This window comes from Sinohyriopsis cumingii, chromosome 2 (genome assembly GCF_028554795.1).
Source record: "Sinohyriopsis cumingii isolate HCF-2022 chromosome 2, ASM2855479v2, whole genome shotgun sequence".
Lineage (NCBI taxonomy): Eukaryota > Metazoa > Mollusca > Bivalvia > Unionida > Unionidae > Sinohyriopsis > Sinohyriopsis cumingii.
Window position 1 is genome coordinate 55,131,493 of NC_142962.1, and position 19,604 is coordinate 55,151,096.

Sequence of the window (19,604 nt, forward strand, 5' to 3'; positions counted from 1 at the left end):
ATAAAATAAAAAGTTCGAGTTCTTATAATGAACACAACCACATATACTGTACCTACTTGCTTATAAGACTTGACCAACTGCAAACTGCACAGACCCAGATCTGCCATCACATAATGCACCAGATCTGCATGTGTGCAGTTTGTTAGGAGTAATCAGTAAAACAAGCAATACAGATCCTGATCTGCAGGCGCATTATGTGATGGCATATCTGGGTCTATGCTGTTTGCAGTGGGACTTCACTTGTAAGCGAACATATATGGTTTCGTTTAGTAAACCAAATATATCAAACTGCCAATAAAAGTGAAATTCAGTAGTAAAAGTACTACAAAACCTAGAAGATGGCCATAACTTGCATGTTGAGTCCACTACTGACTTACATTGTACTTAAATTAAAGGAATTTTGTTAAAGCTTGTGGGTTTAATGCCATTTTTCAATACAATATACATGGCAGATGGTAGAACTGGTCGAGGAAAAAAATCCCCAGTAAGAACCAACAACTTTCTCACATACCCACATTAGCTGAACCTGACGCTCAAACCTACATGGACAGAAGTGAGACGGCAGTGATTGGTAAAGGTGAGTGCTTTATACCACAGGGCCATTAGGGATCCCACACATGAAAGTTAGACAAAAGGACAGATTATAAAATATGGGTTGAAAAAAACATAATTCTGAACCAAACTATGAAGATAAACTCGTAATGACAAAGGACTGATCAATTTATAGATCAAGAAATGTTATATTAACTTTATCAGAAGTCTAACAACATATTAAATTAGTTAATACATTACAGCCTCCAATACCAGACACCTTCCATAGGAAAAAACCTCTCATATCCAATCATAGTCTAATTTTGTCTTCTCTTTTTTCCATCTATGTGTTCTACCTCTCCATAACAGCCACCTCCCATACCCATCAAAAATGTTTCCAGCCAATTGGAGATTGCTTAGGACAGGTTGTACTGTATTGGATTATCTTACAAGCTGTAATGGTGGCACTGAGGATAAGGTGGTCCCTCCATTTACAGCTGATAAGGACTGAAGCCACTCCCCACACAGCCATGCCTCCTTATTGGCCCCCATGGAACCCACACTGGAAAACTGCCCAATCACAGGCCAGTTTTTCACAGCACCATTAGAAGGACCATGCTGCTGTAAGACTCGTTTCAGCTTCAGATGACCCCAAGACCTCATCTGGTCTCCTGTGTGGCGCCCAGGGACAGATCCAATGATAACAATTCTGAAAAGGGTTAATATATTATATAAGGGTTCCACAGATCAGTTATTCATACGTATCACATGGCTTTTCATCAAATGTAATTGAAAATATTACACTTGCTGACAGCATTAAATAAATGACACCAATGTGAGCAGAAAGGTCTCATGGGTTTTGTTATCTGCTCATACATCTGAGACAAAATAATTTTACAATCTGTTAAAAAGTGGTACATGAAAAACAGACAAAATGCAAATGATTTCTTACTTTGAATGGAAAAAGATTTAGAGTTGTGTTTTTTGTAAATCCCAAATAAAACTGCCTTTCAAAACTCCCAAATATTGTTGTAGATTCTTATGGATTGATTTTCACAAATCAGTTCATGTACATGACTGTACTCATGAAAATGAAACAGATTTGTATTTTAAACACATTTTTAAACATATTTTAACACTTTATCTATTATGGTCAATGTCTCAGAGGCCTTTATGTACCCATAACAAGAACAGAACAGTTCAAGAAAAGTTTTCAGTATTCTGCATCAGTTCAGAAGAATACTCAACCTTTCCATGTTAAATAAGAAAATGTTAAATTCTTTTTTAAGAAAATACCTTCAGATACCAATGAATGTTCTAAATGAAACTTGAACTTAATGTACACAACAAAAGTTTCATCACTTACTCAAGTGTCAATTATTTTTAAGTGTGTGTGTGTGTTTGTGTGTGTGTGTGCCACTTATCCTGAATATGTAATGTCTCTGCAAGATACTTTTTCCAGAAAATTATATGGCATCCATGTATTTGTAAAATTTAATATATAAACAATCAAAGGAGATACAACAAGGTGTGACAAAATATAAAACACTGAAATGACAAATTTTTCAATGTATCAGAAAATGTTCAAATTTTGGTTCTGGACTTTCTGCTTCTTTTGTGTTAGCATTATCCTTTAATGATTTACTGGTTTTCTCTCAATTTAATTACTTACAAAAATCATTTTTCTTTCAGAAAACTATACAACAGAATTTAACTCAACAAGAGTCTTTAATTTCACTCTCCTGTGTTTGAAAATTAGATTTTGACAAGAATTTGACTTACTACCTTAAAAATACATACTGTATTTACCATATATGTTGTGACACCATAAATTGATTTCAAAATTAATATTTTTGTGCACTGAATGTTCTGGGAAAGAGCTGTGATATTTTTTGTTGTAAGTTTTGGGACATCTTTTCAATCATAACATTTTCATCTTTTCAATCATAATATTGATGCTTAGCTGGTAAAATGATTAATAAAGGTATCAATTCTAAAATTTAAAAATGAAATCATTCAAAACTTGCAAGTCTAAAAATGCATTAAACTTACATTTTATTAAAATTAATAATATAAAATATGGTCAGTGTTTTTCATACCTTTTTCCTAACTGCAAACTTTGGAAGACAAATATTTTATAATTCTGGGTGCAATATTAGAAGAGGTATGAAATATGTACAAAGTAATTTAAAATCAAATATTTTCATTATCACGCCATTTTTAAAATAAAAAAATGCCTAAAAACTATGATATGAACAACATTTATCTGTTTTATTGCGGTATTCATTACAGATAACAATATCTACAACATTTTGGATGTTAATAATTTAAAATATTAAATTAAATATTACTAGCTGCAGAGTGAAGTGTCAATCAATGTTGTTTACCCTCAGGTGTTCACTAGTAAGTATACTGCTTCCATCGTTGTGCAAGTCTGTGACACGCATATTTGTATTATATTTTGTGTTTTGCTGTACATTGTGTTTGATGCAATTCAAATTCTGATTTGATTCATATTTGCCTTTTTCTAAAGCCAGGTCTAATTGCTAAGTAATATCTCCTTAGTTATCTGCCAGCTTAAAGCCCTTAGCTTGTAATGTCAGCTCTCACTTTGTTTTCCCAACCCCCTGACTGAGTCATGAATTGATACCTGCTCAGTGCCAAGTAGTACTATATTCAGTTAAAAGTTTATCAGAACTTCCTGTGATCATGCTGCAAAGTTGAAACCTCATCAGCTGTGGCATATGCTTTAATAGATTTCACAGAATATATGGTCAATGTGTCACTAACAGAACTCCAACTATTCCACTGTTTGAATTTTGAAATTCCTGTGAATACCAATAAAAAGGAACCATGGTGAACTTCTGTAGGTCAGCCTCCTCTGTTAAATAAATTGATATACTGAAAAGAACCCAAAGTTGGCTTCCAGGGTTGGTTTTTTCTGTAAATAAAAAACCTTGGTATTTGAGAGCCGAAGTTAAACATTTTTTTCTTTCTACCATGTGTGTTTAGTTAACACCCAAGCTTTTATTACCACCTTGTTATCATAATTGATGCAAACAGGTATTAATGTCTGCAGGGTACAATAGCATGCAAAGCAATAATCATCTTTAGGAATATTTTTGTAACCCATGCTAGCAAAACTATTGTCATCTGCACTCATACTAAATGTATTTTTATAAATAATATTGTTGTGAAATATTATGTTATTAACCTCAATATAACACACTCTTGGTTATTTTGCACAAACGATATGTTACACATGAATTGCTGGTGCCCTGAGCAATGGTTATTTCTCTCTCTTTCTGCCTCTTGTTTGCGATTTTCCTGGATCCAATGTTCAGTCTGATAACATGTTGAAACCTTTGAGGAGAACCAAACACATTTATACATCCTCATATCAGTGAACAACATATCAAAGTTTTTACTCAACATAAGTGATACACACTATGAATGTGTATGCAACATATGATTTTGGATAGTGGATACATTTCTTTTGCACATAAATTACTTATGAAGAACAAAACCTAAAAACAAACAAGAACAGTACAAGTTTAGTTTCTTTCAGTGTGTTATCAAATAAGCATTCTATATGGAGGTGGCAAATTCAATACAATTTGTATTGTGTCCACAAGTTCTGGGACAGATGATCAAGGTAACAAAGACTTTATCCTTAAGTTATGGGGCAGGAAATAAAAAATCGTTTATTTTATCTTGTTGCATGATATATGGTAGATATTAGAAATACAGTATCACATAAATGATGTGCATTTTAAATAAAATACGATGCAAAGTTTTTTTTAAATTATCAGGTCCCCAAATAAGTATTGGAGGATGGTAATACAAACTGGTTGTTGTTGTTAGTATCACTTCCTTATTTTGGGTCTGGGCTCTGCATATTTTATTCGAATGATCTTACGTGCTGACACCTCAACACAAACTACATGGTATAAGAGACCAATCTAATATTTATCAGTATGGACATTTAGCCAATTGTTCAATTGAAGTTTTTTTTTATATAAGTCCTGGAGATAAGCTTTCACATTTCTATTGTCTTATGTTCTGTGATAACAGAGTATTTAAACAATATACTAAACAAACCTGATTAGCTGATGGCACCTCTAATGACTGTCCAAAAAAGCAGCTGTGTAAAACAGACCTAGCCACCTTTCAACTCAGCTTAGTTGGCAACAGCTTTATTGACTGTCCATCAATAAATCAATCTGTAAAACCAAATCTAGTGAACTTCGAATTTTACTTCATTATATTGTATGGGGTTGCACACGATAGGCTATACATGGTGGCCAGTATTAATTGTGGAGGAAGAACCCAGGAAAACCCCGGAAAGAACCACTGACCCACGAGAAGCTACTGGCAAGCTTTCTCACATACCCACATTGGCCAAATCTGAGACTCGAACCCACACAGGCAGAGGTGAGATGGCAGTGATCCGTAACGGAGAGTGCTTTAGACCACTCGGCCACACAGGTCCCATTGTATGGGGTAGAATGTTTTGAAAAATCCATGGTTGTTCCTGTTTACCAGCTTTCAAAAACTGGTTGCTCAGGAGATCTTTCAGGTTGTCTAGTAAATTACTGCAATTGCCTGCAAGACTGCTGTAATCAAAATTATTTGACAACTTAGTACTAACTGCATACAATATGTAATTCAACAACTTAGTACTAATTGCATACATGTAATTCAATATTAATCATGCTAGATGGAAAATATCACATATGTTTATAGACTTATTTAATCTGAGATCAGCAAATAAATGATAATCAAATAATGCCCTTTTCCTTTATGGTGTTTTGAAATAAATCACCCCACCTCACCCCTTCAACCTTTAATGGTACAGACTGGTAACCACCCATCAATATAAATACAGGTTTAGGAACTGATTTATTGGACTAGGTGTATTTTTCCCATCAGTTTTCTGATATCTGGCCATCCCTGATAAGAAACATATCACATTTTACTTCATTACAGTTCTTGCTGTCACTAAATACATAGCATTATTTTTGCATCTAAACTTTGCACTGGGATTTCTTACTTACCTAGAAGCTAATATAGTATGCAACAGCAATTGTAACTGGTTAGATCATATTTGCTGTATTCCATTAGCTAAAGTTAGTCAAGATAAATAACTCACATGCTCTACAAGTTCCCATTTCTTCAACTGACCAATGGGAAAGGGTACTACTGGATCAGACAGTCAATGTGTTGAGTCAAAGATGAAAGATGCTACTATCACATGTTGGTGTGTTAACAAAAGACAAGCATTTGCAAATCTTGTTTCAATAAGGGCTCACCCCAAGGGGCTAATAGTATGGAATATTATTGCCAAATCAGATAATAAGTAGCAGACATGGGTAGGGCAGCATCTTACCTATCAAAATCAATCAACACTCAATTATAGAATTATATAGAGGTAATCTGGGCACCTGCTATGGGTATTAGCAGAGACAATTTAGAGATCAAATATTTAGTCATTGAAAAATATAAAATTCCATTAAAATTTCAAACATAATTATTTGCTAAAATATTTCGTTAGTTGCCCATCTAGATTTTCACACTGGGGAAAATGGTTGCCCTGCATTAATTTACCTACAAATACTGGGTTTACCAGGTAATTTTATACAGGTTGGTCGTAAAGAAGAAGAATCACAAGATATAAATAAAATATTAATACATCAGCACTTGTAATAGATCCTGTCTATCTAATTATTAATCTATCCATCTCGTGGTCAATCTCTCTTACTGTTACTTTTTCCTTGTAACCTGAACTCTTCACATAATGTGGATGGGTAATCATGTCTGGCAAGATGTTTCACTAGGATTATGTACATGGCAATGAAGCTTTCAAATCCTGGATGCAGTCCCCATGAGAAGGACAGTTTGGTGGTCAAAGGTCAATGTTTCATAGGTGACAAACTTTTTTTTGTCACCTGAACTCCATCAATACAGACTTAAGTCATGTAAGTAGATCACAACAAAAATTTAATTCTGGTAACAGCCCCTAAGATCAGGGTAGAGTTAAATGGGATTGTTTGGAGAGTTATGGATATCTGTGCTAGCTTCCATCTCAAGCCATTATTATTATTATTTTTATTATTATTCAAAATAAGTGCCATGAGTACATTCAGATTTTCTTGACATGTGAAATCTTTATAAAATTCTTTTACAGAAAACAAGCTATGCATCATTTTAGATTGTATCTTTAACTGTGTCCACTACATCAAAACTTCTGTATAGGTACTAACAAAAACACAAGACTATCAACAAAAATTGATCAAGAAATGTGAAAATCAGGTTTCTACAGAGGAGAAAGCAATGCAAAAATCAGATATCATACAGATGACAAAGAAATGTGAAAATCAGGTATTCCATGGTTGACAAAGCAATGGCTGAGACATTTCTTAAGAGGTTTTGGTAAGATCATACTAATGCCATAAGACACATTCGAGAATTACAATTTTCATTCTAAAATGTCAACGTGGCTCACAGATACAACATACATGTATATGGACCTGTACAACTTCATTTGTCCTTGTGGAGCAGTTTTGTTTTCTTCTTAGAATATACTGACCTATTATAGTGAAAAGAAAAAAATTATCACTTTGATAATAAATGAACCAACAGAGAGTCATTTATGTGAAATAGTTTTTAGTTTTAGTTTGCTTATTGGTTCTTTTTTAAAAAAATCATATTTGGAACAAAATAATAAAGGACCAACATGGACAGAACAGATAATTCACATGGCCATTTTCTATAAAGTTACAATGGAACTGAAGGCTGATTATGCTTTGTCTTTCTTTACATTCAAAGAGCTACAGTTGTGACAAAAACAGACTAATAATCAAACATTTTCAAATGAACACAAGTTATATAATAAGTTTCCAGATCTTTTAATTGATCAGTGAAAATTTATACCAAGAACACCATTATCATGCAGATTTTTTCTCCATTTCTATTCAATAAGCTTCATGTAATCCTCTTCATACTTTTGATTAGATACCTATTTATACCATATTTCATCATTTGGTTCAAGGTAATTAAAAAAAAATGAATTCAGAGACAATTTGGTACATGGGACGTACTTTCAATCTCTCAAACTGTGAAAGGGGCCCCCAAGTGCTTGAGTGGTCTGAAATGCTCTCTGTTATAGATCACTACCATCTCACCTATGTCTGCGTGGGTTCGAGTCTCGGATTCGGCCAATGTGGGTATGTGAGAAAGCTTGCCATTAGCTTCTCAAGGGTCGGTGGTTCTTTCCGGGGATTTCCCGGGTTCTTCCTCCACCATTAATACTGACAATCAAACTGTGAATAGCTTACATGTCTAAATACAAAACTTTTATAGGTAAATTTTGACGAGTCCATCATAAAATAAAAAAATTAGCAGAGATATTGTAATACCTTGCAGTAGACATGTCATGCTCAGAGATGTTGTTGATCCAATCTTTCAGTTGATATGCTTTGTAGGCTGATATGTACTCCAGTAGATTCTTCTTGAAATGAGTTGGGGAATCCCCTTCTGTTGCACTGGGTTTGGCCATCTTAGGAAACAATGGACTGATCCATATGCTGCATCATAATGTAGAAGACATCAATGTTACATTCAAATAAATAATTTTCTCTACTATCAGTCATTCAAGTTTTACTAATTCTAGTAGCATATACCCTGCTGTTATAGTATTCAAAATTTAGGAGGCAAAACTCACCCTGCACACAATCTATTGAATTTGTTTTGTTATACTTTTAGAAATAGGTGCAATGACCAGCAATCTCAGTTCCTAGAATAGATTAGGAAATGCTCTAGACAGTCAATTTTCTTACATTTTCTTGATTTGAACTAGTATTATACTTGAATTTTCCTACAAAACTGACCATGTTTTCTTTAAACTTGTTCTGAGAGAACTTTATGAGGGGTTCCTCTTAAAAGCAAAGCTGATGCCTTGTAAATAAAAGCTAAAATAATGCAAGTATGATGCCTGAATACAAAAATGTACTAAAAGTAACAGCTAGGCAGGTTAAAATAATGAAAAAGCATTATCTTATGACTTTCTAAATTAAAACTGTAAATAAAAAGTAATATACCTTAAATTTTTACATTTTCATCATATTTCTCAACCATTTTAAATCCTACAACAATATTGCATAAGTTATTTTTTTCTCCTGGAAAAGGTGTCTCAGTCTTGTATTGGGTTATTGTTCCCTTGCATTGTAATAAATGTAATTGACTATACCTCACATATTAAAAAATGGACGATAAAAATTAATTGTATCTCACACAGACCTATCGATGGTGAAACATTTACACTAAGGATGCTATTTTTTCCCGACAAACAAATTTTTGTAAATAACCAATCCTTTCTATGAATTAGCAAGTTACATTTCATAAAGATGGACAGCTTCTAATTTGGTGGAAATTGAGTTCAAGGGAGGTAATTAAAAATAAAAAATTATAATCCATAGGAAAACTAACAATGTAAATAATGAAAATCCAGTATGTACAGATGATGAAACATTTATGTACCTCAAAAATACATTTCAAATGCATTTCTTTATATTTGTGTTTAAGCTAGAATTTCATTATTTAATGCTTATTATTTTTTTTGTCATTTAGCAATTATACATCTCTTTGGTGTTTGTATTTTAACTACAATCTCAATGTCTATTGTCACTTATTAAGTCAATTAAGTCATTCACTTAAGCCTGCAATGAATGAACCATGTTTTCTACTTCGATCTGAGAAGTAATACATGCTTTTCCAGTATTCATTGGTATGTATGATTTGTAGTTTCATACAATTTCTCTGACATATCAACTAGATTTTTTTCCTTTTGACACTGAACTGATTTTGTAACTCAAAATTAAGAATAAAGTAATTCTTGTACTTATCTTGAAACATGTTTTGTTGACAGTGAGTATTGGAAAAGCATGCATTTTCCCTCTCTCACACATAACACTATTATACCAAGTCATATATAACAATATTTACAGAGGGGAGAGATAAACACATGAAACCATATTTTTGAATTTGTTTATGTACCTCAAATGTAAATGATTATATACAGAACTGCATATGAAATAATATATCAGGCATACTGGTGAGCCATTGCTCATAAAAATCTTGTCAGCATTTTTAAAATTGTCATGAACATATGCTGATTTGTCTCTTTTTGGTAGTCGTGCACACAGGTCTTATGTTTACCCCCCCCCCATGTGAAATGAACCTCCAGTTTCAAAACAAAATAAAACATCAATTACATTCAAATTCTGATGGAAAAATGTTAGAATTATAATTAATTAATATGAAGCAGTATATTGTCAATTAAATGAAAAAGGCGCTGCTGTATATCTTTTGGGTCACTGCACATATTTTTTCTTTCTTGTTTATATATTATTAAACTCAACAAGGATTTTTAATATCCTAATTGAGATCACTGTCTGGTGATCACTGATGACATTCATCATCTTTGAAGGCTTGCAAGAAAGTTTCTGTGCAATTTCCAAGTCTGGAAAAGTTTACTTTAACCAGTTTAGTCAAATGATCTACCAGTACTACGAGTTATGGTAAAGTGTGTTCTGCCACAGAATTTGCAAACAAAGTCTTTGCCAGTACCACTTAATCCACTTTTGATCAAATAAGTTCTTCCAAGTGGGTGAATTCTTAACAGAAGAATCATTCTTCCTATGTGTTAGTGTCTGTATGTACCTGGTAATTATCATTTATTCCTCTATAAACTATCTAAGAAATTCCACTTTGCATTAAACAAACAATGCAAACGCAAGACCGTTGCTACTCACTGCACACACTTAAACTCGATATCCAAACATAGTCAAACTCATAATATTTTTAGCTGGTGGTTTCTAAGTATTAGGAGAAAGTGCATGTTTCTGCATTTTGAATTTAAAACTTCAACTGAACAAGAACTAAAAGGGCTGTTCTTAAATATTCCTCTTAAAACATCTTGAACAATAAAATACCAATTAAACAAGACAAAAGATCAAAATAATTACTCAAGCTGTTTTTTGTTGTTGAAGGGGGACAGTTTCTCCACTTTGTCACCCTTCCACCAATGGTCGGCCCTATCTTCAATAAAGTCTCATAAGCCATCATGGGCCACCTTTGATTCCTTTACTACTTATAACAGTAAAAAAAATCCCACATTTGCCTTAAACTCTCCAAATTGCAACAATAAGGTAATTAACAGCTTGCTGAGCACAGGTTAACTGTTCTTTAATAATTATTTTAATCTGTTTACTCATCTGTGTATCACTGCATCAGTCATTGCACCCGCTAAACATTAAAGGTCCATCATAGACTGGATCTGGCTGATTTCTCTAATGTGTTGATAGAAGGCAAAAAAAACCCCCACATTTCTTTGAGGGGGTTTTCATTAAAAGCATCCTTTATTTTCAAAAGAGGTAGATTTTAACTATAAAACTATGTGCAGTAGACAGTCTTTATAATGTTAGTTTTAGCCTATCACTGATAGAATCATATGTTTACTTCTTTATCTGCACACTTAAGGCATCTATATTTACAGAGAACTACGTTTTATTGATAAAAAATATATATTGCATGAATTTGTCTCATTCATATTTGTAAACAAAAACACATAAAACTTACATTCACAGTGCTGTTTAATGCAGCTGTTGTCAGAAATTGTAGTCAAAATATGCATAAGATGTTGTATTTGGCAATTGTGCACAAAGATCTCAGTAATACTAAACCTTTTTAATTTCATTTGAAGTGGTCAGATCATATGCATTGGATGCAGGAGGTCACAGGTTTGAATTCCAGCTGACTTATAAAAATGGTACTAACAGCTACCTCGCTTGGCACTCAGTATTAAGAGGCTAGTATTAGGCCTGGTTGGCCTGGTGTCAGGATAATGTGACTGGGTGGGACATGATGCTACATGTCTGTGGAATGATTCCCCAGTGCTAGACATCACTATAAACTGCCACACTGCAGACATCATAAAAATCCAAATCACACACACACACACACATTATTTTATTTGACACTAATAATAAAATTGTCAATGCTTAATGCTGCAATGTTTCTATTTTTGATAAGTTTATAACTAGCTGAAATCAACACAATGCATCTGGTTTGTGCACACAAAAAAATCTCTCTCTTTTTCACTTGCACACACACTTGTATATATTTTATGAAAAGCTTGATAATTTGCATTTAAAACTGAAGGTATTTATCTCTGTACATTCAAAATTGTTGCACAATAAATATGTGCATACTTTACACTAACCTTGATCGGTCCATATATATCTAGTTACATATATAAGCTAGCAGTTTTACTGATGCTGTAATGCAGACACAGATTTTAGACGCCAAAGAGTGATAAGGGAAAAATATCTTTATCATGCAAAAAATGTTATTAAAATATCTAATAAGAAATCAGTCTTATCACTGACTGTAATTACTTTAAAATGTATGATCTTGCTGATGCACGTGACTAATTACTTTGAAATGTATGCCCTTGCTGATGCATGTGACTGTAATTACCTTGAAATATATGCCCTTGCTGATGCATGTGATTGTAATTACTTTGAAATGTATACCCTTGCTGATGCATGCGACTGTAATTACTTTGAAATGTATGCCCTTGCTGATGCATGTAACTAATTACTTTCAAATGTAAGCCCTTCTGATGCATGTGACTGTAATTACTTTGAAATGTATGCCCTTGCTGATGCATGTGACTAATTACTTTGAAATGTATGCTCTTGCTGATGCATGTAACTAATTACTTTGAAATGTATGCCCTTGCTGACGCATGTGACTGTAGTTAATTTAAAATGTATGCTCTTGCTGATGCATGTGACTAATTACTTTGAAATGTATGCCCTTGCTGATGCATGTGACTGTAATTACTTTGAAATGTATGCCCTTGCTGATGCATGTGACTAATTACTTTGAAATGTATGCCCTTGCTGATGCATGTGACTAATTACTTTGAAATGTATGCCCTTGCTGATGCATGTGACTAATTACTTTGAAATGTAAGCCCTTGCTGATGCATGTGACTGTAATTACTTTGAAATGTATGCCCTTGCTGATGCCTGTGACTGTAGTTAATTTGAAATGTATGCTCTTGCTGATGCATGTGACTGTAATTACTTTGAAATGTATGCCCTTGCTGATGCCTGTGACTGTAGTTAATTTGAAATGTATGCTCTTGCTGATGCATGTGACTAATTACTTTGAAATGTATGCCCTTGCTGATGCATGTGACTAATTACTTTGAAATGTAAGCCCTTGCTGATGCATGTGACTGTAATTACTTTGAAATGTATGCCCTTGCTGATGCCTGTGACTGTAGTTAATTTGAAATGTATGCTCTTGCTGATGCATGTGACTGTAATTACTTTGAAATGTATGCCCTTGCTGATGCCTGTGACTGCAGTTAATTTGAAATGTATGCTCTTGCTGATGCATGTGACTAATTACTTTGAAATGTATGCCCTTGCTGATGCATGTGACTGTAGTTAATTTGAAATGTTTGCTCTTGCTGATGCACGTGTACAAGAGTCAACAATGTCCTCTTCCAATTTCACCACCATTACACCAAATAAAATTTAATTTGAAAAGAACTGAAACCACAACAAGAACAACAAAACAACAAAAAAATAAAACATTATTTTTCTGAAAGTTGTTTATATTTTATGTTCATTATGTATCAACGGGATTAACCATCAATATTTCAAAAGGATTTAGAGAGTCAGTCATAAATAAAAAATGTATACAGACAACTAATAACTGTTTATGAATAATAAAGAATTAATGAAAAGTCTGGAAAATATAAAATTATATACATATAAGGGAATAAAGATAAAAATACAGAAGAAAAAAAAACAGTGGCCTCTGCATACACCCTTAACTTTCTGTTAAAACATACCATAATGTCAAAGAAAGACAATTTCTTTCATGCTTGAAACAGTTGTATTTATATTCAATTCTATATACATTTAAAACTGTCTTTCTTGCAATACCCCCCCCCAATATATTCAAAAGAAGAATCCTTCCAATTTTATCAATGGTTTTATTAGTTTTCACCATCTTTAATGGTTTTTCATTCATCATTTGTGGCTTAACCTTTATTTATGCTTTACCATTTGTCATTTATGTTGTACCATTTGCTATTTATGACTTACTGTCTAACATTTTGGATTTACCATTTAGCATTTCATTTCAGTGCTATGCAACATTTTATTTAAAGTGTGTATCATTTGTTCTGTGTTCATTCTGTGTTGGTTTCATTTACAATATGATCTGGTTAACTTTCTATTTCATACATCATTTTGTTTGCATTTCAAAGGGGTAGAAAGCTGTTTCTGGGTCTATACACATGAAAGCTGCATTTTAGTACTTTATACCCCTGAGTCTTCTGATGCCAGTCTTGTTTGATTAGATTGGAGGTGTGAATGACAACTCTCATCCCAGTATCATACTGTAGCAGCATCATCTTCCTGCAGACAGAAAAATAAATGGCAAGAATGCAAACATTTCTGGTAAATTATGTTTCCATGACTTTCCCATTAATGCTAACATTAATAATACAAGCCTGCTACCTCTTGAATCCAACCCTACTACAAGACAAAAATTTGCATTTTATGTCTATATCATTATAGACAAAAGGCAATAACTCTTGCCCATTACCTCTCCTTGCCACTGCTAGGTGTTGCTAGTTTATAAGTTGAGTGAAATACCAAATGAAGATGCTCTCATTGCAGGGTAGCTGGGGTGTGTGTGTTAAGGAATGTGAAAAACATAATTTACTAGAACAATTTGCTTTGTCAAACAAATACACTTTAACGTTAGGCAAATAGGTAAAATGAGAAGGGAATAGACATCCATCCTGTAACCTGAGTATCCTTTGAGGGAAGAGAGATTGGGTTCCCTGTGTAAACCATAACCCCACTCTCCAACCTAAAGCAACATCCCACGGTCCCATGATCTGTAACTGCTATATCAGGTAAATAAGATGATAAATGAAATCTTCTTACCTTCAAATTTCACTGGCTATTTCAGCAAAGCTAAGAAGATGAGTTGGTTTAATTTAGTCTGGTGATCATGTTTTATCACTGTAGAGCTAAATCTCTGAGATAAAATCTCTAGAATGTTGACTCTGCATGTCTGTTAACAGCTTTGAATATGTTTCAGATTGAAATATGTTGTGTCCAAATGTGAGACTCGTAGAGAATGTTCTAATATCATTAGCAGAAATAAGGCAACTCTGATCTTTGGAGACTTAAGAGTAAGCCAAACATACAACCCACTTAAGACATGCAGACTGAGTTTGAGATGTGATACCCTGCTTTCCCGTCTTCACAGGGAGAAAGAGTCATTTGCAGTTGCCACAACTTGTCTCTCTGTGCTTCAAGTAGTGCTTGCAAGGCTGCTGTTCTTGCCTTATCAATAGACAAGAAGGAATGTATGAAGTCTCTCTGATTATCCACTGATGGTAAATGGTTCTTGCCTACTAGGCCTGGTTGCGTCATGTGGATCAGTGAACCATCCAGTCTGAACTGAAGCAAGTTTGGTTTGACTAAAAGGGCATGTAACTCACTCACCCTTCATAGCAAAGCTAAAAATATCAGGAAACAGGTTTTGTATGATAACAGCTTCAGTGAGGTTCAGGCTAATGACTTTAGTTTATCTGAAATGAGCCATCTTAAGACCCAGTACAGATTCCATTTTAGAAACAGGGTGAGAGATTTTGATCTATTCAAATCAAAATTAGTGAGTAGGTGTGAGAGATCATTATCATGACTGATATATCTTATGGCATGATGCCTTAATGAATCAGATATCATGAAGCAGTAGACTTTGATGGTAACTGGTGCTAACATTTTCTTCTTATCGAACCACATAAGAAAAAATGTTGGTCAGTTGAGGGATCGAGGCAACCAAAGGGACAATGTTACTGACTCTGCACCAATCCTTGAAAACATGCCACTTTCCCTCATATGTCTTCAGAGCGGAGGGCCTTCTTGCTTAGATTCTCTCTACAACTAAAGGTCTAAATCCTTATTTTCTTCCACTTAACGAATGTGTCATACTAGTACAAACAGCTGGTCCACTGGGAGTATGTTCAGTACTGTTACCAGCTGTGCAGAAGGCAGTCTGGTTGTTACTGGTACCATACATGCTATGGACATGGCTAGACAGACAGCTCTCTCAACATAATCCCCATCAAAATATGTTTGTTTAGCCATATGCACAATGAGATGGATGGACCAATCACTAAAATCTCTCTAACGAAACTTGCATGTAGCCACGGGCAGGTTAGGACAGATAGATCTATCATTAAGATCTCTGCAATTGTAGCGAGATGAAGCTGTATGCCTGATGAGATAGACATATCTATCACTTAGATTCCCATAACTGTAATTGTATATAATCAAAGTATAGTAGGATAGATATATCTATCATTAAGATCTCCCTAACTGTAGAAAGATGAAGCCTTGGACCTAGCGAGATGGACTGATCTTTCAGTAAGACCTGGCTTGAGACAGCTGGAAAGGAGGTTTTACTGAGATGACAAAAATAAAACAAAACACAACCAATATGTATAAATTTTTAAAGCAGCATGTTAGTAAGTCTCTAAAACAACACTTGTTGCTAATAAGGTGAACAAACAATAGGCAGTGTACACAAAACAGTGAATCACAACATGCATCAACAATAGTATGTTGCACCATGTGGTCTAAATAGACAAACTCTGAGAAACAGACAAATGCACAAAATGTTTTTTTTTTTAATTTTCAAAAATAATGCAAACTACCTGTATAGGAAAGACTGATATAAATTTCTGGATGGATGGTTAAAATTCAAATCGATACTGGCATGGACTAATGGGAGGCTAAAAACTAGTGACACCAAGCAGCAACAAAAGGAATGTATTGGACAAGTGAAACATACAGATTGGTTAACCAGATCCCTGTATAGCTCCACATATAAAGGTGCATCTGACCAGGATACAGCATGGATCACCAATGACAGATTCCTGATCAATGATTATGAAGTACAGTCAGCCAGACAACTGGTCTGGCCGGTTGGTAGGTGGAATGTTGTTATATAGCCTGGATGGATGGTATAATGAATCCTTTATTTTAAAAAAAACCCCAGACTTACAGGACTTAATCGAAGCTCAAAAATGTAATAGGAATTATGCCCACTTGGCAGTTTAGCAAAGGAAGGACAGTCTTCCATAAGTTCCAAGGCAACATTGGAGAAAAAAGAGGGATGACAGTAGGAAACAAATTCATACCAGGCTAGCAACTGTGTCATCATCTTTTGGACTAGCCACTGTATCTATGACCCTGACAAATCCTTGAAGACTATGTGGGTGGTTAGACTGCAATCCCTTGTTATTCCATCTGTAACTTACCTGATGCAATGGTTGCTATGGGAACAGGACTAATCACTTTCAACTGGAAGGGAAACTATCATGTTGTACCACAACTTGTAATGGTATCAACAGCTAGTGACAACATCTTTAAGATGCTAACTCAGTGTAGATTTGCAATGTCTCCATTTGGTCTTAAGCCTTCATTATGATACTACTGACCATATGGTTTCTCACCAATACACAAAAACACTGCACAATGAATTTGAAGAACACTTTGTACAAGCAATGCAGATTACGTACACATCCTCACTTGCCTTAAATCTCTAGCATTTGAACCAAACGTCTTCAGCTATGCAAATATTTAATGCTTGTTACTTTATAAGTGACAAAATTACAAGCTTGCTGGATCTGAGAGGTAGTATAGCTTCTTTGTTAAAAATTACTGTGATCACGGCACATATTCAAAAGAAAAGTTACTTTCAATATTAATTTGTACATTTTTGTAACAATATTAATATTGATTCACATATTCTGCAAGAGCACTGAAAAAAGAAACCCTTCATTTTCAGTTTCAAGAACGATCAAAGTCGGCAACAAGAAAACATTCTTATATGAACAAAAAATGGCAATTATTTGCTCCATTTCTTGAATGAATCAAACTGTATTAAATATGAAATGTTGGAAATATATTTAAATGAGTTTTGATCAAGTGTCTACTGAAATATTTGGACTTTCTTTTGTCATATTTTTAAAAAATTTCTCAAAATGAAAATCTGTATTGTACCAACTGATGTCATAATGATTGGCCGATTTAATATCTGAATTAAAATAATGTCGGATATGTAGGGTCTGCAAAAAAAAAACAAGAAAGTAAGGGTCATGTACTCCTTATTGCTTCTCACATCAGGCATTGTGTGCAATGTGTTGGTTCTATCACTGTGTATTTGAATGATATGAATATAAATATGGTGTTTTTTATAAGGATAAAATTACAAGAATTATTACTAGGCAAAATATAGATTCATAGGTTGGTTTCTTTATACCCATCATAGAGATGAAATACCATATGTGCTCAGTTACAAGATGAGTCCAACTGCAAACTGCACCGACTCAGATCTGCTATCACATAATGTGCCAGCAGATCTAGTTATCAGTAACTGCAAAAAACACAGACCCTGATCTGTCATTGCATAATGTGCCTGGAAATCAGGGTCTATGTTGTTTGCTGTTGCAGTCAACTTGTTTGCAAGTATATAAGGTAGTACTTAACATGTGATCAAGCTTGTCTAGTAATAATTCTTATAACTTCATCCTTGTGAAACCACCATTATTATTTATATTTATCTCATTCACTCAACAGAAGTAGCATCAACAAGATTTACAAGATGGCCACCAAATTTAGCCACAAAGGGACACCATTTTCATTTAGGATCAACTAGACAAAATAAAACATTAAAATGACCATCCATTCTGGAAGAACAGCTGTGACAAGATCCCATGTCGATATGACCATCAATTCAGAAGGAGTAGTGGTAAGAAGATTTTCAAGCTGCCACTGTGGCAGCCATACTGGATGTCAGATTAGCAACATTTTCGTTTAGGACCAACTAAACTTTAGGATGAATGTGTGTTTAAAGTATCATAGCAATCCTCCAAATAGTTTAGGAGGAGGAGCGATAACAAACTGGTACTACTGGGCAGATGAAGGACAACAGGCCATCCCATAAGCACTTCTGGATGATGACATGTTGATGTAAAACAACACTTACGTGTGATGAGTCCCATACATCATTTCTAATTTGGCCTGTAAAATAAATTGATATGGATTATATGATAGAATCTGATAATATGGTAATTGCATACAAGAGACCATCTGGCCAGAAAGAATTGCCACGAGTCATGATATGACAGTTTCTTATTTTTAACAGCCGAATATTGAAACCACCTCTGATATTCTTCAGGAACTCCAGCATAATAAATTGGTAACAAAAAAAGTTTTCTAGCACGTATCTTGAGTCATACAATAATTTGTCAGTAAACTAAACTAGAATGGTGTAAAATATCAATTCTATTGTTTCTGTGTATGCAAGTGCAGATTAGAAGCAAAGCCCCCATACCTTTCTGAAAAAAAAAAACCAAAGACAAAAGCCTACCATCCTCTCTGCATGCCTCAATAGCAAAGAAATAATGTACCCAATATGCATATCAGCAATCCTGGCTTCAAAGCACAGTTCCAACACATACTAAACCAATTTTCTAGTAAAATATATTTCTTCCATAATATTTACCCAACCATTATATCTTAAGAGAGCTAATACTACTTTGAAAATCCAGGCTGCCAGATTTAAACTTTATACAAAAAGCTAAAAGTTTTCTACCATCTAGGTGGCAGTTATAGCAATATCCTCTTGATACCGGGATTGGAGCCAATTCCTGTGAATTCTTAAGTCACTACTGGAGCAGAAGGCACATTCTCTATATGGATGTAACTGCAGGGAGGATGGGAGGGTGTATGTGCATTATGAATGGGCAAGTATTATCGAAGAAACATATTTACTAGAAATCAAATTGGTTTCTTCTTCAAATATGTTACCCCATCATAGTAGCTTATGAGAAGAGGTGGCAGGAGATACATTCCCTTACTGCAGAGAAACCATATCCAGTCTGCTAATTTATGTCAGGCAGC

At 34.3% G+C, this 19,604-nt stretch overlaps 1 protein-coding gene across 5 annotated transcripts in view; it reads right to left on the reverse strand.

Moving 5' to 3' along the window:
• Positions 1–19,604, reverse strand: part of LOC149804898 (tyrosyl-DNA phosphodiesterase 1-like) — a 66,419-nt gene that overhangs the window by 21,405 nt on the left and 25,410 nt on the right. For all 5 annotated transcript variants that reach the window (XR_016416957.1, XR_016416956.1, XM_089945671.1 and 2 more), the window contains exons 7-10: positions 18,688–18,722; positions 13,941–14,033; positions 7,950–8,117; positions 982–1,240 (exon numbers count right to left, since the gene is read on the reverse strand). Coding sequence is in view for 3 of the 5 variants with exons in the window: in XM_089945671.1 (XP_089801797.1) it covers positions 982–1,240; positions 7,950–8,117; positions 13,941–14,033; positions 18,688–18,722 (555 nt within the window). In the remaining 2 variants the exon portion in view is untranslated. The remainder of the gene's footprint in view (positions 1–981; positions 1,241–7,949; positions 8,118–13,940; positions 14,034–18,687; positions 18,723–19,604) is intronic.